The sequence below is a fragment of the Monodelphis domestica genome, chromosome 1, assembly GCF_027887165.1.
Source record: "Monodelphis domestica isolate mMonDom1 chromosome 1, mMonDom1.pri, whole genome shotgun sequence".
In the NCBI taxonomy this organism is placed as follows: domain Eukaryota; kingdom Metazoa; phylum Chordata; class Mammalia; order Didelphimorphia; family Didelphidae; genus Monodelphis; species Monodelphis domestica.
Genome location: NC_077227.1, coordinates 516,875,407 through 516,902,295, shown reverse-complemented (window position 1 = coordinate 516,902,295; position 26,889 = coordinate 516,875,407). Strand labels below are relative to the sequence as shown.

Here is a 26,889-nt window from a genome sequence, read left to right as displayed (position 1 = left end):
AAGGCGCGAAGAAACAGTCCCAGACATTAGCAAAAGTAGACTTTATTACAGCAGCAACTGAGTCACACAGCCCCAAGGGGCCACACTGCAGCACCCTCCCACCTCTCCAGACCAGTCCTCCCTAGCGGGATTGTGTAATTCAGCTTCCTCTGCCCCAACCTCTTTCCAGCACAGGTTGGGTAGGCTCAGGGAAGCTGGCGGAACGCCTTAAGGCAAATCAGCTACTCTGGTGCCCCCAAAGGGAAAGAGCAGCTGAGGTGCCCCCCGGCTCAGTTCTGTGCAAAACAAGTAAACAAAGTGCAGGGGAAGAGGAAGAAAAAGGGAAGAGGGGAGTAATGATGCTCAAAACCAGGGCCTTCCTCCTTCCCCCTCTTAATGAGGGGAGGGGCCTGTTCTGGGTAATACTGACTCCCAAGGGGCAAGGGGGCAGAAGGGGCTGCAGCAGGTCTGATGACAGTCACAGCCCAGGGCTGAGGAGTAAGCACTAGGAAGAGACGGTGACAGCAGCTGAGTTGAGGGTGCTGTTCCTGGCAAAATTGAACTTGTTTAGGGTCTCCTCCAGCAGAGAGGTCAGGCGACTCTGGTCAGCCTAAGGAGGGAGAAATCAAGGTGAGGTCTAAAGCAAGAGCAACAGGGGGTAGGGGAAAAGGGCAGGAAAACCTCACCTCACTGATGAAGCCCAGCTGCACTAGCTCCGCTGCCAACTCTGGGATGTTTTCATCTAAAAGTGGGAAAGGAAAAAAAAGTTAATACTTTATTATGGAAGTGAATTGAAAACATGCTTAGGAGGACCAAAGAAGGAAATGCAGCCTTAAAATTTGTCAAGACAGAACTGGTTAAACTGGCTAGGAAGAAAGTTATCCTTCCAGCATCCTCAAAAGAGGCTAAAGGGGCCTATATATGATTTCCTATTTACATAGAATGAACTTTGCCTCCTTTCCCACCCAAGACTGTGAGTCCTTCACAGAAGGCAAAAATAACAGCTCCATTCATTTCCTGGAGCAGAGAAGATAGCTATGGAGGGAGGGAAAAGGAAGCCATACTCACTGGGCAACAAGTCACAACTCAAATGCCGGTTCAGTTTGTCCTCAAGTTTGAGCAGGAGTGTCAGCTGAAATACAGAAAAAAGTCAGAAAAAGGAAAGAGCCCAATCCCTACTATCCTACCGCAGTCCAAAGGAACTCTGTCTTCCAGGACTCACATGGTGTTTGACTCCTTCCTCTACTGACTCAATATTGCACTGCATCAGCACCACCTGAGGAGGGGAAAGAGTGTATCACTTCCAGGAACCTTTAAAACCCTGTCCCTGGGACATACTCTATCAATTTAAGGGGAGACAGGAATATCTGTATCTTCTAGCATCTGCCATAGATAACAATGCCAAAACCTCAGAGGGCAGGCCTAGAAAGAAGGGGTGCTGGTTGCCAGGCTTGATATAAGGAAAAACTTCCTAAAGATTAGAGTTGTACAAAATGGGTTTTGGAGTTGGACTAAACAATCTATGAAGGGCCTTCCAAATGAGAGTCTGTAGTTCTAACAGGTGAGATGAGATACTCTAATTTCCTGTAAAATTCAAAGATCTTTCCCTTTAACCATCACCATCTTTCAGATATAAGAGCTGACATTCATATACTTTTTACTTAAATGTCATTTGAGGTACTTAGTGAAACAGGTAATTTAAGAATTATCATCATTCCCATTTTAGAGATGAGGAAACTGTGGTTCATAGAGATAGTGACTTGCCCAAAGTCACAATAAGGAGCAGAGCCAGATTTAAAACCTGGAAAGACTACTAAGTCCAAATCCCACGAGTAATTGTCTATAGCGCACATGTTCTCTTGGTTTTTTCTCACCTTTCGAGTCTCTACTTCAGCTGGCTCAGGTGTTGGTGTCTTCACAGACGGGGGCACTACAGGTGAAGTCACCTCTTCTTGTTGAGGCTGTTGGGGCCGAGGCAGCCCAAATGCCGTTAAGGGATAGATCCCATTTCTGGAGTGAGATTAGGTATGTTAAACAAGGATTCCACAGGGCCCCACTGGTGCCCCATGGCCCTGCTTCTTAAGGATACTATCTTTCCCCTCTCCTCACCTTACATCTTCAAGGAATTTATCCAATTCCAGAGCTGGTGACTGAGAATACCTTAACAAAGGAGACAAAAAGGAAAGGCAAAGTTATTCACATACTCAAATCTAACTACTCTCAAGAAACATTTCATGATTCTTAGAGATACCACCTAAACACGGAGAAAAACACCTTTTTCAGCCTTCACACCTAAATCCAACTAGACAGCTTATAGAATTCAATGAGTATGCTTGACAAGCACTTCCATTATTCTCCCTACCTGGAATTTTAATCTTCTGTATTGGGGCCCCTTTTACCAAGGCCCAGTCCAGCATCCACCTTCCACCTTCCTCCATGAAGTTTTCTGCCTCATAAGCCAAACTTGAGGTGAAAGTGATTTTTTCCCCTTCAAATCTTTCATGGTGGCTTACCTGGGGACCAGTTTTCTAGTCTCACTTCAGTTAAATATTTTTGTATTTGTCTCCTCCCTGGTCCCATTAGACTGAAAACTCAATTGTCTTGTCTATATTATACTGATCTTTGTGACCACCACTACATACATTTTGGTGCTAAACCACCTTAAACACCTCTCAGTCACTCACAAGGTCCGATAAAGTTCCCTCCCAGGTCCTGGAGGGATTTCTGCCAATACAGCATTGGTATCCATGTTCTTGGTGATCTCCTCCAGGGCATTTTCTGGTATCAGGTCTGGAGGACATAGAAGAATCAGAGTAGAAAGTTATAGGGGGTATGAGAAGCTGTAAAAAAGGGGAATATGAGAAACTGCCATAAAAGGCTTTTTTCCCCCCAAAAGAGTTATGATAATAAACTTGGGCAGAAAGCAGGAAAAGTATTATTTGTTACATATTGGGACCCCATAATGCTATGATTTAGTTGTGTGGAACAGAATAAGCCCTTGGGGGAAGACAAGAAATTCATGTTGATGTCATAGTGGCATAACTATAGGGAAATAGAAGATCCTAAGCAAAACTTACGTTGGTGTCCCACAATGCAATGTGCAGCAAGTAGTTTGAGTGAGGGCACCTCAAATAGTGCAGGGTGGAAAAGTAATTCTCTGGCTGTAGGTCGACGAGCAGGCTCAGATTGCAGGCATTTCTGAATGAATTCCTGAAGAATGGAGGGAGTTGAACTCTATATTCTTGATCTCCTTTTCTGGTTTCTAACCAAGATTTTCTTCCAAGAACTCTCAATCTTTCATTTCTCTTATATCCCTTTTGTAGTTGAGTCACAAAAGCTCTTTCCTCCACAATCCCTCAATAATTCACTCTTCTTAGTTGACTCCCAAATTCTTAGAAGCTTTCTTGCTATTTAACATTCCTAGTTCCTTTCTTAATCTACACCTTGATTGGTTTTCACCTTTCCTGAAAACTTATTCTCTTTTAAATCTCCAACTTTTTTTTTTATCATGACATTCAAAGATCTATTTATAGTTTGTCCTCCCATCTCCCTGCTTTTATCTGACTGAAACTAAGGTTGGAAAAACTTAGAAAAAGGATTATGGGACAAAAACCTATATGTTCCTTGGTAGCTTCTCCATTCTGGTCAGACACCAGTCTTACTTAATTCCTGGAATTTAATCAATCCCCAATTTTTTTTTTGTCCTCAAATTCCATTCACTACATCTCACTGCTATCCCTTATATAGGATCTTCTAAAAGCCAAACTTTTTTTTTCTTACTTGTCTCTTTCTTTCAAAATCTATGACAGGTGTTGTCTTAACTATGTTAGCTGAACAATCCTATCACTTGCTATCCCTGATTTTTCTATCTGATCCATTAACTTCAAATCATATCACATCTGTCTATCCTTATTCTCCTTTCCTTATCTCATATTATCTTATCATTTAACTACTGAATTCCTCATGGCTCACCATTCCCTTCTAATCAACCTCCACCTCATTTCTACCATTATTCCTCTCCATCTACCAAATTACAAACCTATTAAACTCTAGGATGATATGATATAAATCCAGTGGGTAGACATAATAAATAGAATTAAGGCAAGGAATCTTGGAAATAGCAAATAGATAGTAGGGGATACAGTGACTAGTGTTAAGACTTGGGGTAAGAAGAACTTGAGTTCAAATCTAACCTCCGATTTACCCTGAAACAAGTTACCTAATCTCTCAACCTAATTTCCCCAGTAAGACTAAAAATGAATGAATACTCCAAATATTTAAATTTATAGGATTTAATAACAACAAAGTGAGAGAGAAAAGGGGTTCCCCTTCAGCCAAGTGAGCAAAGAGCCAGAGACCCAGCAACCTACCAAGCTCAAGCCAAAGTAAAAAGAAGCCCTGCAGCATGGGTTTCAACAAATTTGTAAACAAACCCACAATAGGGCGAAACATAGGGACACAAGACAAGGGAACCCTGGGAAAAGTAAAGAATGCTGGGAAATGAAGTCCCCAGGATACAAAATTTTAAAACACATACCCCATATGTCAAATAAAGATAAGAATAGTTCCTTATCTCTTAGGGTTGTTGGAGGATTAAATGAGATAAGAAGTGAAGATAGAAACTTCACAAACTCTAACGTGCTTATGTGTAAAAATGATGTTATTTGTAGGCTTTATTAAAGAACACAATACCTCTTAGAGTCAAAGTTCAAATCCTGCCTCTGATGCATAATACTACTTATGTGAATTTAGGTACGTCAGTTAATCTTCTAGTGCAGGGGTCCCCAAACTACAGTCCACAGGTCACATGTGGCCCCCTGAGGCCATTTATCCGGCCCCCACTGCACTTCTGGAAGGGGCACCTCTTTCTTTTATTTTTTTAAACCCTTACCTTCCTTCCATCTTGGAATCAATACTGTGTATTGGTTCCAAGGCAGAAGAGTGGTAAGGGCTAGGCAATGGGGTTAAGTGACTTGCTGGGAAGTGTCTGAGGCCAGATTTGAACCTAGGACATCCCATCTCTAGGGCTGGCTCTCCACTGAGCTACCCACCCAGCTGCCCCCAGGGACACCTCTTTCATTGGTGGTCAGTGAGAGGAGCACTGTATCTGGGGGTATGTATGTTCTGAGAACAAGGCACCGTGCAAAAGGATTATGTGGCTGCACAATGGTGAGCAGCGATCTGGGGGAGGGGATTCCACACCACTGTGTATACTGCTGCCCAGTATGGTGGTGGCGGTGATGTGCCTATGCAAGGTGTGGCAGGCCCATCACAGCCAGCGCTGCAGCCTCTGCTATCCCAGACAGCGCTATACAGATTTGTTCATAGTTTTTTTTTATAGTCCAGCCCTCCAACGGTCTGAGCGACAGTGGACAGTGAACTGGCCCCCTGTGTAAAAAGTTTGGGGGCCCCTGTTCTAGTGCCTTAGTTTATCTGTAAGCAGAAAAAGTCGGATGAAACTGTCTATGTGGTTCTCCTAGCTGGCTATGCTATGACTGGGGCAGAAAAGGGGCAGGAGATAATGATCTTGGGAAGTTGCTCACCCTTTGAAGTGGGTCCTCCAATAGCTGGATAGCACTACTGATGGCCTCCTGTGGCACATAAGATGACTCTCCATTTCCCTGAATCTCCAACACTGCCATCTGGAGTAGTTTAGCAAAGTGGAAAAAAGATACTGCCTAAGGACCTGCATATGTTAACAATGTGACCCACAGGCCTCAGCAGACTGCCTGACCCTCATCCATTTTCCCTCATCTCACACATTATGGAATCCTCACCTCCAGTGCACACATGCCGAAGGAGTAGATGTCCACTGCTGTTGTCACATTAGTGACTTCTGGGAAAGATAGACAAGGCTTAGGGTGGATAAAATGGAAGGCTGAAGGAGCCCCACATTTATTCTCTACATGAACTAGGACTAGAAATCTGACAAACTTTACTTCCTGTATGCCAGTAGGTCAAATGGAATAGAGTCTCAGGGATTGGGAAGTTAGGGGCTGGAAGCATAAGGGAATAAGACCCCTCACCTCCATACTCAGGGGCAAAGAAGTGTAGATTCTTCTGTTCTTCCCGACAAGTCTTCACATGATTGTTAATGGTATCAGGAGCCACTGGGAGTGGGAGATGCATCTTCAATTTGGTGGTCATCAAGAATGCACAGCTCCAACCCAGACAAAGCCCAGCTTTCACTTCTGAGCCCCATTCCCAGTCCACTCACCTACCCACCCTTAACTATTTTGTATATGGACCATACTATCACACAGGTACATCGTACATCCCCTTCTTAGCCCTACTGGAACTCATTCTGTGTTCTTTTCCCCACTGACAACAAAGACAAAAAGGCTTCACAGCTATGAGACCTTGAATTGGTTAGTGGTCAGGTCTTCTAAGGAAAAGCCTCCTACCAAAGACCATCCCTACCTTCCTAAAACAGCAAGCTAACTTGATTATGCCCACCTGCCTTCTTATCCCCACTTCAATGTTCTATGTGATATTGATTGTGCCCTGATTTCTTCCTCCCACCCAATTCACTGTAGTTTTTTCACTTTAGCTATCAACATGGGAGAGTAGGAAGCCCATTCTGTTCCCCTTGAGTCAAGTTGGGGACCTTGGGGAGTTTTGCTGAAAAAAGGCAGGAAATGCCAATACACGACAAAGCATATAACCTTCTTCTTACTCCCCCCTAGGCTGATAGACTCCAAAGAAAGTGAAGTCCAGAAGTGAGCTGACAGCCTTAAATAATGATCCCCCCCCCCTTTAACCCATCCTACTCCTCATTTCCTGGTCCCCAAAAGTATCCCTCTGCTCTGCTCCCCCCACTCCACCTCCCATACCCACAAACTTCCCAAGATCCTGCCTGCCACAGGGCTGAGTGAGGTACCAGGGCTGGGCCCATTTTTTGGAGTCACTCAGGTCAGAAGACAATGGCCACAAAGTCACAGAGAAGCTGGGAGCACAGCATGATTTGGAAGGGACCAATCTGATGAGAGGGTCTGAGGAATTTAAGGGATAGGTGGCCAGCCAGACAAAATCCACAGGGAATAAGCAAGTTATGAATGGGGCAAGCAAGTACATGACTAATGGGGAAATAACTAAACAGGCATAAGGGCAGTAGGGGAACAGGTGCTTGCTCCATCATTGCATGCTTTGGGTAGCCAGTCCCAAAGGGAGCAAGGGGAGCACAGACAGAGCCCCAGGTGGGGCAGAGAGAGCTCTCACCATTAGCAAAAATCCTATGAAAGACTGTTGGGAACAGAGCAGCCCGTAAGCGGGAGGGAGGAAAACAGAGAGAAGTCATGAGCGATGGAGCGGCCAAGCCCCAGACAAATGGACACACAAACAGCACACCAACACGGCACACAGAAATGCAATACACTGCACAGATACATGGCATGTAGACAGCACTCACAGCAGGCACAGTCTGGAACCTCTTTTGGCAGGGCTCACAAGACCCTACTACTGCCTAGACATATACCAACCCATCCCCTAAACAGATACCACCCACATTACCTGGTCTTTTCCAAACTGTCTGGTAAATTCCACCCACCCAAACTGAAATCAATTCCCTCCAAAAAAAAAAAACTCTAGCTCAAGATTACTCTATCCTGCTCTCTTAAAGGATCTCTTTCTGTTTAGCCTACCCATGATCTACCCTCCAGCTTAATTTGTGCCATTTTTCCCCCTTATGTGAGTTTTCCCTGCTCTCTTCCTATCTTTCACTTTAGCCCATGTTTCCCATGTTCCCCTGCCACTCCCCTGACCTGAACCTCAGCCTCCCCCTCACCAGAGCCAATCTTGATGAGTCCATTGTGCTGGATGAAGATGGTGTCACAGGTCAGGTTCCCATGGATGATTGGGGGGTCACAGGAGTGCAGGTAGCTGTGGGGGCACTGGGCTGTTAGAGGGGCTACTGGAAAACTAGGGACAGGGCAACCCAGGGAATAAAGGAGCTAGCATGAAAAGCCTTGCTGGTTATTACACAAGGTGCCCCCATACTCTGGGTTTTCCACCATGCCAAATGCTTTAGGAAACTGGATAACTACTATAAAAGAGAGTAGGAGATGGTGTTATGCCTGGAGAATTGGAAATAAGTTCATTAAGGATGACCCACTAGCATCCAGATAGAGCATTACATGGCTAGTGGAAGGTTGGGAAAAGGCAAAGAACAATGCCCTGCAATCTATGGGTAGAAACTAACAAGGAAGCACTTACCTAAGAGCAGAGAGGATCTGTGTACACCACCTCTTCCAAGCCTAGAAGATACGACAGACCATATAAGTAGAAACCCTTTTTTATCCCTACTAACCCAAACCAAAGACTATTCTCTCTCCACTCTACTTAATGTCTCAACCAAACCCCCTTCCCATTACTCTGTCCACTCTCTATTCACACCTTTTCATTCATGGTCTTATGGTTCTTCTTTGTCTTCTTCAGAAACTGTTTCAGACTCCCAGATGACATGTATTCTGTGATAAAAATCACCTGAAGGGTAGTAACAAAGCATAATGAAAACTTGTAAGAGGTAATAATTCTTCATTCATTTTATTGTCAGAAATGAGGTATCCAGATTAAAAAATAATAATAAAAATCACTTATCTTTGCTAATTCCCTTGCTGGGTTTTTGCTCCTTTGGTTTAGAAGAGTAGTTAAAGATTACAAAAATGAGCCTTTTTTTATTGGAGGGAGTGGAGAGCATGGGGAGTAAAACTATTAAGTGAAAATTATTGAGCTTGGAAAAGCCCTAACCTTCACAGGACAAGGAGATCATATATAGCTCTGTTCCCCACTCCATTGAACCATTCCTCTCACTTCCAGTCCCTCCCCACATTCACACCTACTGATCCCAGTTCTGTTTCCAAGCTATCTTGTTCTCATCTGTAGAGGTAGAAAAAGAAACAGGAACTGCTCATCTTCTTGCACTATTAGGATTAGGAGAATGCAGGAACAGATTCCTTACCCTGGCCTTGTTCTCCTTAATGTCAGCCCAATATTTGTGGAACTTAACAATGTTGAGATGTTCCAGCTGAATAAGATTATCAAATACAGCACGAACTTTTTCCTGCAAGGAAAGAGATAATAATGTAGAACTCAAGAAACTGTTTTGTAGATTACATTACAGTCTTCCTCCTTCAATTCTTCATTCTTCCTTCCTCAGCTTGTTCTAACTGCAATGCTATCTATCCCTTTCTCATCATAGCTAGCTCTCCAACACCAAATCCAGAAATGCTAAAACACTTTCCTTTAAGCCCTCTTCTTAACCATTCCATTCACTATCACATACCTCCTGAAGTTTGTAGTTCTTTCGCTCAGAGAACTGCACCTCGTTCCATACAACTTCCACACCCTCTTCTGTATCCATTGCTAGGTAAGCACTATCAATGCCTGGGACATTCCGCTGGTTCACCTGGTAATAACAACTCCAAATGAGAAGAAGTTGAGATAGCTTCACAACAACTCAAACTTATCTTTCTCCGTTGACTAAGGAAGCAGTAAAAAGCACTTTGTAAACTTTAGGGTGATATATATATATATATAAGCTAACATTTGCTAGTTAATATTCATTCACACAGGGGAAAAGGTTTATTCCACATTCAACCTATAATAAATCCATATCCTACTACCTATTTAATTAGGCCCTATAAGATTGCTTTATCCAGTTTTTTCCTTCTGTCCTCCCTTCACAGCTCTCCAAAGCCCTTTTAATGAGTTCACCTCTTCTCTCCTCTTCTGCCAACGCCCACAGGGTGACTCTTCCAGGATCTCAGACTCATCTTCACTCTCTTCCTCTTCCTCTGGAGAAACAGCTGAAGCTGTGGAGGTCACTGGGGGTGACACAGACGTCAACCCCGGGGCTGAAGATGAAGATTCTGCCTTTGGGTCTGAACCACTGCTGGGTGCTGTTTGGGTCTCCCCCTCTGACATGCTGGAATGAACACTTAAGTCTGCAAAGGTTGGGAAGTGGGGAAAGTCTAAGAATGGATTCATAGAGACCTAATTACATAGATCTTAACTGCCCCAGAAATCAAGTAAAAACACAATATATTTCCACATATTCCTCCCAGTTTTCCCAAATCTTAATTCCAAAGTTAAAACCAATCCTGCTTCATTTTTCCTAGCTCCTTTTCTTCTAAGCCATTTAAATGTTCTTATAGCACTAGAAAAGAGGAGATAGGAGCTGTGATTGGATGGAGATCTAGACAGCAATATATAAAGTACTACAGCAGCTTTAACTTCTACCCTAAACCTTCTGGAACTTTACCATCCTCACCTTCTCTTATTTGTGCTCAAAACTGAGATTCCTTGGGAAAGACAGGCCTATACTGTCAGTCACACCCTGTTTAGCCTAGGTGAGATGACAGTTCTAGGCCATAAATAAGCCTTTCGGTCTTATGGGCAGTTAAGAGTATTGTCTCATGAATAGGACTGGAGGAGTACCCTACACAATATATACTATGTCTGTAAGTCCAGGGATACAATGCTCTCATTCAAACCCTGAAGCTAGGCAACTGTTCTACTCACCCTCCCCCCCCCCCCACCCCCAAGTAAGGATAGACCTGGGACACCCTCTTTCCAACTCTCCAGATAGGAATAATATTAGTATTCCAGAAGTAGGGGTAGTACTCTCATTAAATACCTCTCCCACTCAAAGGACTAGTCCAGTCAATTCATGAAGAAACTCATCCATAAAGCCAGGTGACTGGTAGTTCAATGATCTCATCCCTGATGACCTCACTTGGTCCTGTGACATCAGTGTGGCACACATGGGTGTTGCTCAAAAACATCAATCAGTCATACACCCAAGGAGACATCAACCCAGGCAACACATCTGGCTGGACACAGCCTACTTAGGGTGCTCTCTAAGTCTAGAGCTAAATATATTCCCTGTTTGTTCAAAATACCTTGGAAAGATTTGACTGTGTTTCCAATTCCCAAAGCATACATCCCCAGGTTTTTGGTACATAGGGTTGATCATAAGTCTCCATGCTATATGTTTCAACAAATTCCAACTCTATCCTCTGAATCACTGAATCAGATTTGGAGGTTTCTCTTTGAAATTCAAATGACTACAAAATTAGTCGTGGCCTAGTTCCCATGTGCACCAACATCAGTGTAGTATGAATGGCAGGAAAATATAATATTCTTGTCTGTGTACATAGTTTCCACTAAATAGAATGTAAGTTCCTTGAGGCTAGGATTGCTTTGTTTTTCTTTGAAATCCCAAGTACCTAGCATACGGTTAAATGTTTAATAAAAATGCTTGTTAAATAAATGACTAATTCCTGATTTTGAATTATAGGAAAGTGGCTTATTTAGGAAAGAAGATTCCCAACAACTAAACTTCAACAACTTTTCCAGAGAATATAGTCACTACTAAATTGATTCCATACCTTGAAATTAAACATTGAAAAGCATTTGGATGCAGAGTGCTGTGACATAGGACATGTACTGTGCTATCTACAATGTAAAAATGCTTTCTCCCTAATGGTTTTGAATGTCTTAAAGCTTAAGACTTGGTGTCTACCCCACATCTCTTTTTAGAAAGAAGACTACTGTCCCAATATGCTATCATTTCTATTTCAAATCACACACTAACAAAAATGTAACTAAATTTGGCCAAGATATTCTTAATACTATTATTTAGATCATAGTCTATCATTATTTTATGGTGAAATAAGGGTTTTCAGAAATGGTTTTCATCATGGAGGCTATTCAGGGCTGTATAACTTTTCTGTCTAGTTTACCCTAAGTAATGGTCTCTTCAAGGAGGTTAAGGATGAGGAGTCATTCTGCTCCCTCTTTCTCTTGAAATGCAAATTTAAAAATTAATGTTTCATGATACATGTATAACCCAGTGAAATTGCTTATCAGCTTTGGGTGGGGGGAAGGAAAAGGGGTGGGAAAAATAATGAATCATGTAACCATGGAAAAATATTCTAAATAAAATTTTAAAATGTTTCCCCATTTCAACTTTGAAAAAATTACGATGAAGATTCCTTACGATGAAGAAGTCCTTATGAGTCAGTAAGTGATGTCTCTTCAGGATGCTGAAGAGCCAACTTACCTTCACCTTCCAGTGGGATTAACTGGCAAAACTTTGGCAGTTTGCTTCTCAAATCCTTAAGCCTGAACCTTTTTTCCTATAAGTAGGCTCTAATTTCCAGGGCCAGTTACTTCCCAGAAAAGCAAAACTGCTCAATGACCAGTATGATTTCCAGGTAGATGTCAAAAGGAATCTTTGCCTTTAAAATTCACATGCCAGAAGCCCACAGAGAATGAGGTATACGTATAAGGAGATTCTGAACTCTGGCTTAACATGATGAAACATAGAATCAGTCATAGTCATCCCTCATAAATGGCCCAGTTTTCAAAGGTCTTTTTCTTTCTAGGTTTGTTGTCCAAGATTCCAGTGTAAGTATCAATCCATTCAACATTTAATTATCAACGCAGGTAGTGCACTGTTTTGCTAGGTGCTAGGGATACAAAGAAAAAAAAAGGACAGTCTCTAACCTTAAGGAGCTTATAATCTCTCGAGGAAACAATATACCCACAAAAGTAAACACAAAATATATAAAAATTAGGTACAAAGTAAGATGGGAAGAGAGGAAAGAGGGTGAAAGCATGAGCAGCTGGAACGGGATTCTGAGACCTACCCCCCAAGGAGCCACTTAGGAATACGGACTGGGAGGGGATCCAGGTCATGGCCTTAACTACAAAGAACCCCTGCAAGGCCCAAGGGAAGGAAGAAGAGATTCCTACCTCAATACTGCCCTCTACCCACATCCTCATCAGGAACAGGGGGGGGAAGGGGAAGTGGGAGGGGGGAGTTTGAAGTGGAAAAGAACCGCTGCAAATTTCTCCTCAAGGGTCTACATTCGAAATCCTCACACACCTAGCACAATATAGGCTCTTAATAAATGCTTATTGATAGAGAGTGCTTCCGAAAAACCATACCACAGCTCTAAGGCATTCAACAACCACTATTTTGTTCAATGTTGCCGGTAGGCGCCGAGAAAGCAAAAGCTGGGGAGGGCAGTGCCTGAGTTTTCTCCAACAAAAGCCCAAAGGCCCCTTACAGCGAAGCGCCCAGAGTCCGGAGCTGACCTCGCAGGGGCGCGCTCAGCAAAGCTGGAGCCCGAGACCTGTGGAGCTGTTGGCTCTGCAGTGCTGCAGAGGACGAGCCGGCAGGTCTCGGGACAGGTTCACTGACACTTCCCCCAGTCGCGGGACGGCAGGGCTGGGCGACCCCGGGGAGTCCGTCCCCCGTCACGCGGGGCTGTCAGCGGGCAGGAGGCCACGCCCACGGTCAACCAATGGTTCGAGGCCTCAGACCCCAAAACCCGGTAGGCCAGTCACTACCGCGGGCGAGGCTGTTGGAACTGCTGGCCCCGGCGACGAGGAGAGCTTCGCCGTTCGGGCCTGCGAGCGGGCCGCACCGCTACGTCGGAGCCAAAGGTAAGGGGGGGAGGCCAGGGAGGGGAAGGCCAAAGCCCGGGGGTCGGACATTGGGATCGGACAGTCCGCCTGGTCCCTCTACCCGCCCCCCCAACCCCCCAGCTACCCCACCAGCCTCAACTCCACTCGCCCTTCTCGTTTCAACTCAGGTTCACTCACATACGGGATTCGGTCCCCTCAGCCTCCGCTGCAGGTCCGGCTCCGGTTTTAGCTCCGGCTCCGGTTCCGGTTCCGGAGGCTCTGCTCAGTTGGGCTCTGCTCGACTAGGCGCAGCTCTCTCACAGCGGCTCTCCACAGCTCAACCGAACTCTGGGCCCCGCCCTCCTGATACGAACCAATTGGCTAGCGGCGCTGAGTCAACGCTGGAATTCTATTGGCCAAGGCGGACGACAGTAGGCGGGGTGGAGCCCCTCCTAGCCAGTCAGTGTGAGGTGTATGCAGTTTTGTCCCACCTCCTCCCTTTTCACGTCAGAGAGGTTTCTCCCCCCTTCCCATCCCCTCCGCACTCCAGTCAAAGAAGTAAGTCTTTCTGTCTGGTCTGTCCGGACCGGTGGCCTGCCCCTCCCCCCGCTCCGCCCCGTATGCTCCTCCCTCTCCCCGCCTCTCTCCGAGTGTCAGCTGGTCTCGGATTCCTCTGCAGGAAGACTGTTTACTTCCTTCGGTGGGGCTAGGTGGCCTGAGAGGCAGACAAAAGAAATTAGACACAGCCAATAAGACCGCGTGATATACAGGAAGCATTAGATTTGGAGTACTAGGTTTTAAATTCGAATCCCGTCGCGGCTTCTTAACGTCTTGGTACCTCAATTTCCTCACTCGTAAAATGAGGTAATTGAACCTGACGATATCCTAGGTTCTCTTAAAAGCTTTTACTCCTATGGCAAGGAAGCTCTTGAGGGTTTTACCGTCTGTTTAGGAAAAGAGGAAATTATAATAAATGTCCTGAAGGCACACATTTCTTCACTTTTGTATCCATGTCATTTAGCTCAGGGCTTGGTACATAACCGGCGCTTAATGTTGCTTGATTAGTAAACGCAAGATAAAGACTGATAAACTGCAGGACTAATAGGAGATGCCTACAAACCAGCTTGTAATAGACAATATCTGAAAAGAAGTGCAAAGGAATAATGCTTTTTTGCATAACATTCAAAGCATTTTTATGTGTGTTATTTCACATTTAGAGATTCCACAATCTCAAAAAAAAAAATGACTTAAGGCATAGAAAGTTTACAGTATTTATCCAGGGACACAAAGCCAATTAGACAAAACCAAGACAGGATTTGGCTAGTATGCAGGCAATGTATGTGAGGAGGAAAGAAAATGTACGGAGAGGAATGGTATGATCAGCTCTAGCAAGCTATCCTCCTAGGATATCAGGCATGATTAGTAAAGGAACATCGATAATAGTGTTAACTTGGAAATAACACAGAATTATCAAATAGTCAGGAAACCCAAGTCTTTAATCAGGATAGGGATATGTCCAATATTGGGTCTTTTACTCAAGAGTCCGGTGCCACAACTTTTTCAGGGTATAAACCCTGGACTCTGGGGATGTTATCCCTGGGAGTACCATAACGCTAGATGACTACTCCGAGGAACAAAAGAATTTTGGGAACCTTCGGGAAATCCAGAGGCAGGGAAAGATGATTGACATCACTATAACTACAAAGAAAATGGGAGTGTTCAAACTACACTGACAGGATACAATCAAGCTTGGGAAAGGAATAACTAGAGGCTAGGGTGTAAGAGAAGGGGATACTTACAATGGATAATAAAGGATGGTTCCTGCCCAGGTGTGGACCTTCTTGGGAAAGGGTCTCTGATACAATAGAGGAGAGTACCTAAGACAAAGAGGGTTCTAAACATATGCTTAGTCTCACCCAACTGGGATTGTCATTCCCCTGAGGGTCTCCCACTCAGTCTGAAACTGCTAGCCTGAGATACCCTTCAGGGTAGATTCCCAGAGGAACAGGGAACTAGTACAAACTTTGGGGTCTCCAACCTATAAGCTAGTCCTGAAACTTGGGGTTCATCAGATCCCACTAGGCCACAAGTTTGGGATTCCTAAATTCCATGTTGACAATAGTAATAACAGTTTCAAAAAACTGATATTCTACTACTCCTTAATACACTAGAGTTTCAGTGACCAAATCCAGACTACAGAGGAAATACAAAAAGATGGAAGCCTTCTGGCAAAAAAAGTGGGAAATAGTTAAAAAAGAAAACAACAGTTTAAAGGACAGGAACTCCCTATTGGAGAAACAGCTGGAAGCCACTAAAAGCAGAATAGACCAAACCAAAAAGGAAAATCAAAAGATTATAGTGGAAAACCAGTCCTTAAAGACCAGAATTAGGCAATTGGAAGCCAATGATCTTGCAAAACAACAAGAATTAATGAAGAAGAACTGAGGCAAGAAACTCCCAGCCCAATAACTGAAATATGGAAAGCAAAATAGGTAGGGAGGGTCATGAGATAAACTACTTGACTAATTAATGTTTAGTCTGTTCAAATGTCATCAATTTCTATCCTTCCCCATAAACTTTACAGGATAAAACCCATGTTATAACTCATATTTGTCCAGTGCTTTCTTATTTTAAAAGTGCTTTCCTTATAACCCTGTGGCACTATACAGTGCAAATATTATCCCCATTATACAGATGGAAAAACTAACGTTTTAAAAGGTTGTCAGTTGCCTGTACTAATATAAATAACTAACAAGTTCCTAAACCCAATACTTCTGATTTCAAGTTCAGTGTTTGTTCTTTATACTAGTGTCCTCTGTGGTCTGTTGGAGAATACCTAAACAAATTATGGTATATGAATGTAATGGCATTATTGGGCCATAAGGGATTATGAGATTAACAGTTTCAGAAGATCCTGAGAAAACTTCTATAAAATGATGGAGAGAGAAGTAAGCAGAATTGTAACAATTTATACAATAACAATAATAATAAAATAAAAATTTTAAATAAAACAATAATAAAAATGAACAACTTTGAAAGACTTTAGAACTCTGGTCAGTAGAATGACCAACAAGATCTCAGAACACTGAAAATGAAGCCCTCTACCTACATGCTGCCAGAGAAGTAATAAATTTAAAATATAGATATTGTGAGATATATATTTTTGGACATGGTCAACTTGGTAATTTGTTTAGCTGGATTATGCATATTTATTATCAATTCAGAGGCAGTAGTGGGAGGGAAGAACAATAAACACTTATTAAAATTAATTTAAAAAACAATAGTGGGTGGCAGCTAGGTGACTCAGTGGATTGAGAATCAAGCCTAGAGATGAGAGATACTGGGTTCAGATCTGGCCTCAGACATTTCTTAACTGTGTGACCCTGGGTAAGTCAATTAACTACCATTGCCTAGCCCTTACTGCTCTTCTGCCTTGGAACCAATATATAGTATTGAATCTAAGATAGAAAACAAAGGTTAAAAAAAAGTAATGATTATGAAAAAATTTATCTAAGAGTTAGTGTAAAGTTCCAGGGCTTTGGCCAGTTAGGACTGGGGGAAAAAAACTATATATCAACTCAGATATTGGCTGCCTGTCCAATGAGCTCTTTTCAACCTTCAAGAACATTTGAAGATTCAGGAACTGATGCAGAGTGAAAGGAGCAGAACCAGGAGAACATTGTACACAGAGACTGATACACTGTGGTACAATCGAATGTAATGGACTTCTCCATTAGTGGCAATGCAGTGATCTTGAACAACCCGGAGGGATACAGGAGAAAAAACACTATCCACATCCAGAGGAAAAACTGTTCGAGTGAAAACACCAAAGAAAAACAACTGCTCAATGGCGTGGGTCGAAGGGGATATAATTGGGGATATAGACTATAAATGAACATCCTAGTGCAAACATCAACAACATGAAAATAGGTTCTGATCAAGGACAAATGTGATACCCAGTGGAATTGCGCGTCAGCTACGGGAAGGGTGGGGGAAGGGAAGGGAGGGAAAGAATATGATTCTTGTAACCAAGGAATAATGTTCTAAATTGACCAAAAAAAAAAGAACATTTGAAGATTAAAGACTTCACTGATAGGTACCAAAGACAGAAAGAGAACCTTTTTCATAAAATAAGTAAAAATTCATATTCTTCTCCCCCAAATCCCATTATTATATGCTCTCATCTGGTTTTGCTTTCACCTTTCTGTGGAATAGGGGTAATATATATCCCATAACTATTCATTTAGAAAGCATTAGCTACCAAATGCTAATCACTTCACCAACCCTTGGAATCAGCTATAGCAGCCCAAACAGAATATGCCCATCAGAATAAGGGACATCAGAACATGTGTCCACTCAAATTGATACTAAAAGATTCAATACAAAGTAGATAAGATTAACCTTCAGTAGGAGTGGTGAACTGCTCTTCCTCTTAAGATTCCTTCAGGACACCCAAGATAACTAGTCTTCCTTAATGCTAGAAAGTTACCAATACTACTGCACATTTTTCTTAGTCCTAATATCTGTAAGGATTACAGAGCATATACCTTCCCTGCCCCTCCTAATCCTTCCCTTATTGGTGACTAGTCCTTAATAAGTGGGTCTGGAATCTTATCACACCTTAAAGAAAAAAGGTAGGAAGTTTTTTGTTTATTTTTTCCTTTGGGTGAGCAGTTGCTGGGCTTGCAACTAGCATACAGGCTGTTCCTTTTCTTACACTGTAATATCATTAAACAATTTTTTGTTTAGTTGTTTTCAATCATGCCAGACTCTCCATGATCCTATTATGGAGTTTTCTTGGCAAAGATATTGGAATAGTTCACCGTTTCCTTCTCTAGCTTGTTTTACAGATGAGGAAATGAGGCAAACAGTCACTTGCCCAGGGTCACACAGTAAGTGTCTGAAGCCAGATGTAAACCCCTGAAGATGAGTCTTCCTGATTCTAAGCCTGGTGCTCTATCCATTAAGCTGCCTTAAACACCTTAACTTTAAATCAATTCTATTAATCTAGTTAACTGACTAAAGAAAAGTAAAACCATAAGTAGAAATTGATGAGCAATGGTTTTAAGCAGATAGTGACCCACAGAATGCGTTGAACTGGGATAAGTTTGTTCAGGGCACCCACATTTGAGTTGGGATATGTCCCAGATGTCATAACAGCTTGATAGAAATATCCTCATTTATGTAACTGAAAGATCCATGAAAACAGTAAGTCTGTGAAAAAAGCAAATAGAATAAAAAGTTAAAAACTCAGGCCAGACATCCTCCCCAGAACTGAGCAGAGCTCTACAAAGTCAAACATCAAAGAAGAAGATGGAAGAATGAGCAAACAAAAAAACAAAAAAGAACCTGATCATAAAGAGTTATGCTGAGAGGGAAGCTCAAGACACTGACACAGAAGACAATGACTTGAAAACATCTACAAGCAAAGCCTCAAAGAAAAATACAGATTGGGAGCAATCTCAACAACAATTTTTTTAAAACTCTTAACTTCTATCTTAGAATCAATACTATATATTGGTTCCAAGGTAGAAGAGTGGTAAGGGCAAGGCAATGGGAATAAGTGACTAGTCTAGGGTCACACAGCTAGGAAATATCTAAGGCCAGATTTAAACCCAGAACCTCCCATCTCTAGGCCTGACTTTCAATCCACTAAGCCATCTAGATACCCCCAAGAATCCTTAAAAGAGAAAGGAAGCAGTACCAGATCATAAACAGTACTATAAAGCAGTGGTTATCAAAATAATATGGTACTGGGGAAGGGGGGGAGAGCTGAGTGGCTCAGTGGATTGAGAACCAAGCCCAGAGACAGGAGGTTCTGGGTTCAAATTTGACCACAGACACTTCCTAGCTGTGTGACCCTGGGCAAGTCACTTAACCTCCATTGCCTAACCCTTACCACTCTTCTACCTTGGAACCAATACACAGTATTGATTCTAAGACAGGGAAGGTAAGAGTTTAAAAACAACAACAATACGGTACTGACCAAGAGACAGAAGGGAAGATTATTGGAATAGACTTGGGATAAGTGACCTCAGTAAGACAGTCTATGATAAACCCAAGGATCCCAGCTTTTGGGACAAAAATCCACTCTTTGATAAAAACTGCTGGGAAAATTGGAAAAGAGTATGGGAGAGGTTAGTTTTAGATCAACATCTCACACCCTACACCAAGATAAACTCAGAATGGGTGAATGTTTGAATATAAAGAAGGAAACTATAAGTAAATTAGGTGAATACAGAATAATATACTTGTCAGATCTTTGGGAAAGGAAAGATTTTTAAGACCAAGCAAGAGTTAGAAAAAATTACAAAATGTAAAATAAGTAATTATGATTACATTAAATTAAAAGGGTTTTGTACAAACAAAACCAATGTAACCAAAATTAGAAGGGAAACAACAAATTGGGAAAAAATCTTTAAAGCAAAAACCTCTGACAAAGGTCTAATTACTCAGATTTATAAGAAGCTAAATCAATTGTACAAAAAAGCAAACCATTCTCCAACTGATAAATGGGTAAGGGACATGAATAGGCAATTTTCAGTTAAAGAAATCAAAACTATTAATAAGCACACAAAAAAGTGTTCTAAATCTCTGATAATCAGAGAGATGCAAATCAAAACAACTCTGAGGTATCACCTCACACCTAGCAGATTGGCTAACATGACAGCCATGGAAAGTAATAAAATGCTGGAGTGGATGTGGCAAAGTTGGGACATTAATGCACTGCTGGTGGAGTTGTGAATTGATCCAACCATTCTGGAGGGCAATTTGGAACTATGTCCAAAGGGTGCTAAAAGACTGTCTGCCCTTTAATCCAGCTATAGCACTGTTGGGTTTATACCCCAAAGAGATAATAAAGAAAAAGACTTGTACAAGAATATTCATAGCTTCACTCTTTGTGATGGCAAAAAGTTGGAAAATGAGGGAATGCCCTTCAATTGGGGAATGGCTGAACAAATTGTGGTATATGTTTGATGATGGAATACTATTGTGCCCAAAGGAATAATGAACTAGAGGAATTCCATGTGAACTGGAATGTTAACTTGGAAATAACACAGAATTATCAAATAGTCAGAAAAACTAAGTCTTTAATCAGGATAGGGATAAGTCCAGTATTTGATTCTTTACTCAGAGTCTTACACCACAACTTTTACAAGGTATACATTCTGGACTCTGGGGATATTATTCCTGGGAGTGCCACCATGCTAGATGACAACTCCAAGGAACAAAAGAATTTGGGGAACCTATGTACCATTTGGGGAAAGTCCAGGGGCAGGGAAAGATGATTGACATTGAAATAGCTACAAAGGAAATCAGAGTGTTCATACTACAGTGATAGGATTCAATCAAACTTGGGAAAGGAATCATAACCAAAGGCTAGCTATAAGAGAAGGGGATGCTTACAGTGGTTCCTGCCCAGGAGGTGGATCTTCTTGGGAAAGGGTCTCTGATACAATAGATGAGACTACCTAAGACAAAGAGGGTCCTTAGCATATGCTTAGTCCCACCTAAGTAGGATTGACATTCACCTGAGGATCCCCACCACTCAGACTGAAACTGCTAGGGTGGGATTCCCTTCAGGGTGGATGTCCATGGGAACAGGGAACAAGTACAAACTTTGGGGTCTCCAACCTACAAGCTAGTCCTGAAACCTGGGGTTCACCAGATCCCACTGGGCCATAAGGTTGGGGTTTCTAGATTCCATGTTGACAGGAACAACCTCTAGGAATTGATGCAGAGTGAAAGGAACAGAACCAGGAGAACATTATATACAGAGACTGATACACTGGGGTATAATCGACTGTAATGGACTTCTCTACTAGCAGCAATGCAATGATCCAGAACAATTCTGAGGGACTTATGAGAAAGAACACTATCCACATTCAGAGGAAGAACTGTGGGAGTAGAAACAGAAGAAAAACAACTGCTTGATCACATGGGTCGATGGGTATATGATTGGGGAAATAGATTCTAAAAGATCACCCTGGTGCAAATATTAATAATAGGGAAATAGGTCTTGATCAATGACACATGTAAAACCCAGTGGAATTGTGTGTTGGCTATGGGGCAGGAGAGGGGAGAGGGAAAGAACATAATTCTTGTAACTATGGAAAAATATTCTAAATTAACTAATTAAATAAGATTTTAAAAAAAGAAAGAAAGAGCTAAAAATGAAAACAACAAAAACAATTTTTTTTTCAAAAACCATATAAAAAGGGTCAACTAAGTGGCTCACTGGATTGAGAGTTAGGCCCAGAGACAGGAGGTCCTGGGTTCAAATGTGACTTCATACACTTCCTAGTTGTGTGAGTGCAAGTCACTTAACCCCCATTTCCTAACTCTTACCACACTTCTGCCTTGGAACCAATACACAGTATTGATTCCAAGATGGAAAGTAAGGGTTTAAAAAAACAAACAAATAAGAGTGTTAGAAGAAAAATGTGTGTGTGTGTGTGTGTGTGTGTGTGTGTGTGGAACAGAAGAAAATTATGAGAAGAGAACTAACAACATTACTGAAGAAAATAACTCCTTTAAAATTGTATTGGCTAGATGGAAGCTAATGGCGTGTCATCAAGAAACAATAAAACAAAGTGAGAACACTGGAAAAAAATAGAATGTGAAAGATCTTTTAGGAAAATCAATTGACCTGGAAAATTGATTGAGTAGAGATAATTTAATAATTAATAAGAATCATTGTGATGGAATACAATTGTGCTATAAGAAATGAAGAAGGAACTGGTTTTAGAAAAGCCTGGGAAGACTGATGCAAAGTGACATAAGCAGAACCAGGAGAACAATCTATGCAGTAATAGCAACAATGTAAAGATACACAAGTTTGAAAGATTTAGCAACTTTAATCTACACATTGACCCACTCTGACTCCAAAAGACTCATGATGAAACATACTATCCAACTCCAAATAAAAAACTAATGGCCTCAGAGCACAGATTAAAGCATTGTTTTCTCTTTCTTTAAAAAAAAAAAACACCATATCTAATGTGGAAATTATAAAAGGCTTAGTAAATAAAGTATAGGATCTGGGAATCAGACATACCTAAGTTCAAATCTGATCGCAAACACTTACTAACTGTGCAACCCTGGGCAAGTCATTAAATCTGTCTGCCTTAATCCTCTGGAGAAGGAAATAGCAAACCATTACAGTATCTCTGCCAAAAAAAACCCTATGGACAACATTGGCACACTATGGACACAACAAAACAACAAAGTGAAAATTTGTTGACTAAATATATTTGTAAAGGCTTTTTTTTTTTTGCCTTCCCATTGGGTAAGGGAAAGAGAAGAGATAAGGGAAAGAATTTGGAATTTAAAAAAAAAAGAATTTTTAAAAAAGCAGCCAAGTGGATGGATGCATTCAGAATAAACCGTGCCAGATTAACTTCATTAACTTTTTAAAAATAGAATAACTACCCTTAGAGATGAAAGAATGCTGTAAGTATTGTTTTTACTAAGGCTTTTGATGAAGTATTTTATATTATTCTTATAGAGAAACTAGAGATATGGATTAGATAATAATAGAGTCATTTGTATTCAGAACTGTTAAATGGACAGACAGATTCACTTGAATAGTTGTCAGGGATTCAACACAAATGTGAAAAGAAATCCACAGTGGAGGACCACAAGGATCTGTGCTTTTACTGTTCAGTTTTTTAAAAGTCAAAAATATTAAAGATATAGATAAAGGTATAGAAAATACATTTAGGGGGCAGCTGGGTAGCTCAGTGGATTGAGAGCCAAGCCTAGAGATGGGAGGTCCTAGGTTCTGTCAAGGTGGAATCTAGAAGTCCCCAAACTTGTAGCTTAGAAAGATTTAGTGATTCCCCAGTTTTACTTAGCTCGGAGGTGAAAGCGTCAGGCTTGAACCAGTTCCTGTGAGAATCCACAATTCACTTCAGATAGGGGATAATCCCAAGCCAAAATTGAGTGACTCTTTGGCACAGTAGGCAGCACCTCAGTTTCTTCTAGTCTCCAGAAGCCTCTCCCAGTATATCACACCCTCCTTCCGAGGATCAAACTCGGTACCTTCAACTCTGTACCTTCAGCTTCTGAGACTGAGGCTTTCACCTCTGAGCTAAGTAAAACTGGGGAATCACTAAATCTTTCTAAGCTACAAGTTTGGAGACTTCTAGATTCCACGTTGACAGTTCAAATCTGGCCTCAGACACTTCCCAGCTATGTGACCCTTGGTAAGTCACTTAAGCCCCCTTGCCAAGCCCTTACCACTCTTTTGCCTTGGAACCAATTCCAAGGCAGAAGGTAAGGGTTTAAAAAAAAAGAAAAAGAAAGCACATTCACTAAATTTATAGATGAGACAAAACTGAGAGGGATCATTAACATAAATGGACAAAAAAGTCAGGATCCAAAAAAATCTTGATAGATTAAAGGATTGAACTGACTTTAATAAGATGAAATTCAATAGGTATAAATATAAATTCTTACACTTGCATACAAAACAGCTAAATTGTATTTAGTAATAATAATCAACAAATATTAACATTATTCAAATTTGTATATCATATTTACTTTGATTTAGAAGCAATTAGCATGTTTTACTTAATTATAGCTTTGAGGAGCACAAATTTGAATACAGAACCACTTCACAGGCTTCATTATTTGCACTAATTTGGATCTAGTTATAATCAATTTCATAAGAATAAATAGGGTAGATATGGTTGAACACCAGTTTTTCTGAAAAAGTTCTGAATTGTAGGCTGAATCAGTCAATGTGATGCGCAGCCTAAAAAGCAAATGCAATTTTCAGTTGTGTTAAGAGGGGCATAATTTCCAGGAAGAGGGAAGGGATAGTACCATTTTATGCTTTATTCTCCTCAGATATCATCTAGAGTCTCATATTTATTTTGGAGATAATACTTTAAAGGTATCAATAAATTGGAGCATAGTTATTCATAGTATTGTTAATATTATAACTAGCATTTATACAATGCATTGTTTACAAAACCTCACCGAATTTATATAATGCTTTAAGGTTTTGAGGTTCTGGATTCAAATCTGGCCTCAGACACTTCCCAGCTGTGTGACCCTGGGGAAGTCACTTAACCCCCATTGCCTAGCCTTTAACATTCTTCTGCTTTGGAACCAAAACACAGTATTGATTCTAAGATGGAAGGTAAGGGTTTAAAAAAATAAAATAAAAAATTTAAAATAAGGTTTGTAAAGCTTTGCAAGTATTACCTAATTTGATCTTCACAACAACTGAGAAGTAGGTATTATTATTATCCCCCATTTTACAGAAGAGGAAATTAAAGCAGACACAGATTAAATGACTTACCAGGGTCTGAGGTAGGATTTTAACTCAGAGCTTCCTGAATCCAAGCCTAAAGGAAGGCAAGCAGAATGACAAAATGCTTTGAATCCACAACAGAAGGATTGATTAAAAGAACAGAGAATGTTAAAAGACTAAGGAGGAACTTAATAGCTGTCTTTAGTTATCTGAAGGACTCTAATGTGGAATAGAAATTAGATTTGGCTCTAGAGCACCAACCCAGGATCAATTAGTGGAACTGCAAAGAGGCACATTTAGCCTTGATATCCGGAGAAACTTCCTAAAAAGTAGAGCTGTCCTGAAATGGAATGACCTGCTTCAAGGGTTCAAGACAGCTGGGTGACCCAGTGGATAGAAAGCTAGACCTAGAGAAGGAAGGTCCTGGGTTCATACCTGGTGTCTTACACTTCCTAGCTGTGTGACCCTGGGCAAATCACTGAATCCCAAATGCTTAACCCTTACTACTCTTCTGCCTTGAAACTAATACTTAGTATTAATTCCAAGTCAGAAGGTTAAAAAGAAAAGATAGTGGGTTCTCTCTCCTTTTGGATCTGTAAGCAGAGATTATATGATCACTTAATTAAGGATATTATGGTGAGAATTTCTGGTTTGGATTGGATATACATTGATTCTGAGATTCATCTCTCAAATTCTGTGGTTTTGTGAATTGTTTACCTATGTTGTCAGAGACCTAGATCTGAATGATATTCTGACAGTTCTCCAAATAAACTCTGGATGGAGGCATTATTGTTCTTTCACATCTTACCTTTTTGTAATTTCATGGACAGTAGGTGTTCCTGTTCTCCACTATCTCCCAAAGTCTGTCCAAGCTCATGTTCATTCTATGACACTATATCCACTACCACCCTCTTTTTTTGCCTTCAATATTTCCCAGCATCAGTCTTTTCTAGTGCTTTTTTTCTTTCTTCTCATTAATGTGGCCAAAGAATTTAAAGGTCAGCTTCAGTATTTGTTCTTCCAATGAATAGTCAGAATTAATTTCTTTAAGATTTGATCAAAGAAGAGGGTAAGCCTTGAGATGGTAAGCAATCGCATAGATTTTACATGTGCAATCATGTAAAAACATTTTCCCATACTAATCCTTTTATGAAAGGAAACTTAAATAGAAGAAAAGTTAAGAAAGTGAAAAAAGTTTGCTTTGGTCTGAATTCAGACTCAATTCTTTTTATCTGAAAGTAAATGGTATTTTTTATCATGAGTCCTTTGGAATTGTTTTGGATTATTGTATTGCTGAGAATACCTGTTATTCACAATTGTTCATTGTAAAGTATTCCTATCACTATACAATGTTCTACTGGTTCTGCTTATTTCATTCTGCTTCAGTTCATGTAAATCTTTCTAGGATTTTCTGAGCTCCTCCTGCTTGTCATTTCTTACAGTACAATAGTATTCCATTAAAATCATATACTATAACTTACTCAGTCATTCCCCAATTGATAGGTATCCCCTCACTTTCCAAATCTTTAGCCCCCTAAATAGAGATGCTTTAAATATCTTTGTATATATAGGTCCTCCCCACCCCCCTTTTTAAAAATATCTTTGGAATACAAACCTAGTAATGGTATTGCTGGGTCAAAGGATATATACTGTTTTATAGCCCTTTGGACATAGGTCCAAATTGCTCTCCTGAATGATTGAATTAGTTTACAACTCCCCAAGAATGCATGTGTCCCAGCTTTCCTCTATCCCCTCCAAGTTTTGTCATTTTCCTTTTCTATCATGATAGCCAATCTGATAGGTGTGGAGTGGTACTTCAGAACTGCTTTAATTTACGTCATCAAATTAATAGTGATTTAGAGCATTTTTTGCATAATGATAGAGAGATTTAATTGCTTCGTTTGAGAACTGCCTGTTCATATCCTTTAACCATTTATCAGTTGGGGAATGACATTCAACTCATTTCTATGTGCATTTGAGAAATGAGGCCTTTATTAGAGAGATTTATACAAGTTTTTTTCACCATTATGATTACCGTGTATTACTTTCCATCCTATTTACTCTTCTTTAGTTTCTGATCTCCACCTTTCCCAATTTGCTCTCTTTTCTATCAGCCCCACTCTTCTCTTATCCCCTTCCCCTCCTAATTTCCTATAAGGTAAGATAGCTTTCTATGTATAACCTAATTGATTGTGCATGTTATTCCTTCATTGAGTCAATTCTGAGGAGAATAA

General features: G+C 41.0%; 1 protein-coding gene, 1 long non-coding RNA gene and 1 other non-coding gene across 6 annotated transcripts; 1 reads left to right on the top strand and 2 right to left on the bottom strand.

The window, feature by feature from the left end:
• Positions 1-26: 26 nt before the first annotated feature.
• Positions 27-13,992, bottom strand: NRBP1 (nuclear receptor binding protein 1). 4 transcript variants are annotated; one of them, XM_001371157.5, is made up of 19 exons: positions 13,591-13,939; positions 9,691-9,920; positions 9,260-9,382; positions 8,936-9,037; positions 8,371-8,460; positions 8,191-8,231; positions 7,763-7,857; positions 7,198-7,221; positions 6,006-6,089; positions 5,757-5,815; positions 5,523-5,621; positions 3,057-3,189; positions 2,664-2,769; positions 2,089-2,139; positions 1,854-1,989; positions 1,202-1,255; positions 1,048-1,111; positions 666-721; positions 27-589 (listed from the first exon to the last, which is right to left on the bottom strand). In XM_001371157.5, the coding sequence occupies exons 2-19, from the start codon at positions 9,898-9,900 to the stop codon at positions 485-487; spliced, it is 1,632 nt and encodes a 543-aa protein (XP_001371194.2). In that variant the 5' UTR covers positions 9,901-9,920; positions 13,591-13,939; the 3' UTR covers positions 27-484. The 4 variants fall into 4 exon arrangements, with proteins under 4 accessions (XP_001371194.2, XP_007476073.1, XP_007476074.1 ...); XM_007476011.3 differs by having other exon boundaries at positions 13,595-13,788; XM_007476012.3 differs by lacking the exon at positions 7,198-7,221 and having other exon boundaries at positions 13,591-13,992.
• On the bottom strand, positions 6,089-6,151 carry MIR12312 (microRNA mir-12312). Its single transcript, NR_162842.1, has one exon. It is a non-coding gene; the product is annotated as a microRNA mir-12312 (primary transcript).
• On the top strand, positions 13,041-15,997 carry LOC103100146 (uncharacterized). Its single transcript, XR_008915471.1, has 2 exons — positions 13,041-13,431; positions 13,581-15,997. It is a non-coding gene; the product is annotated as an uncharacterized LOC103100146 (long non-coding RNA).
• The last annotated feature ends 10,892 nt before the right edge of the window (positions 15,998-26,889 follow it).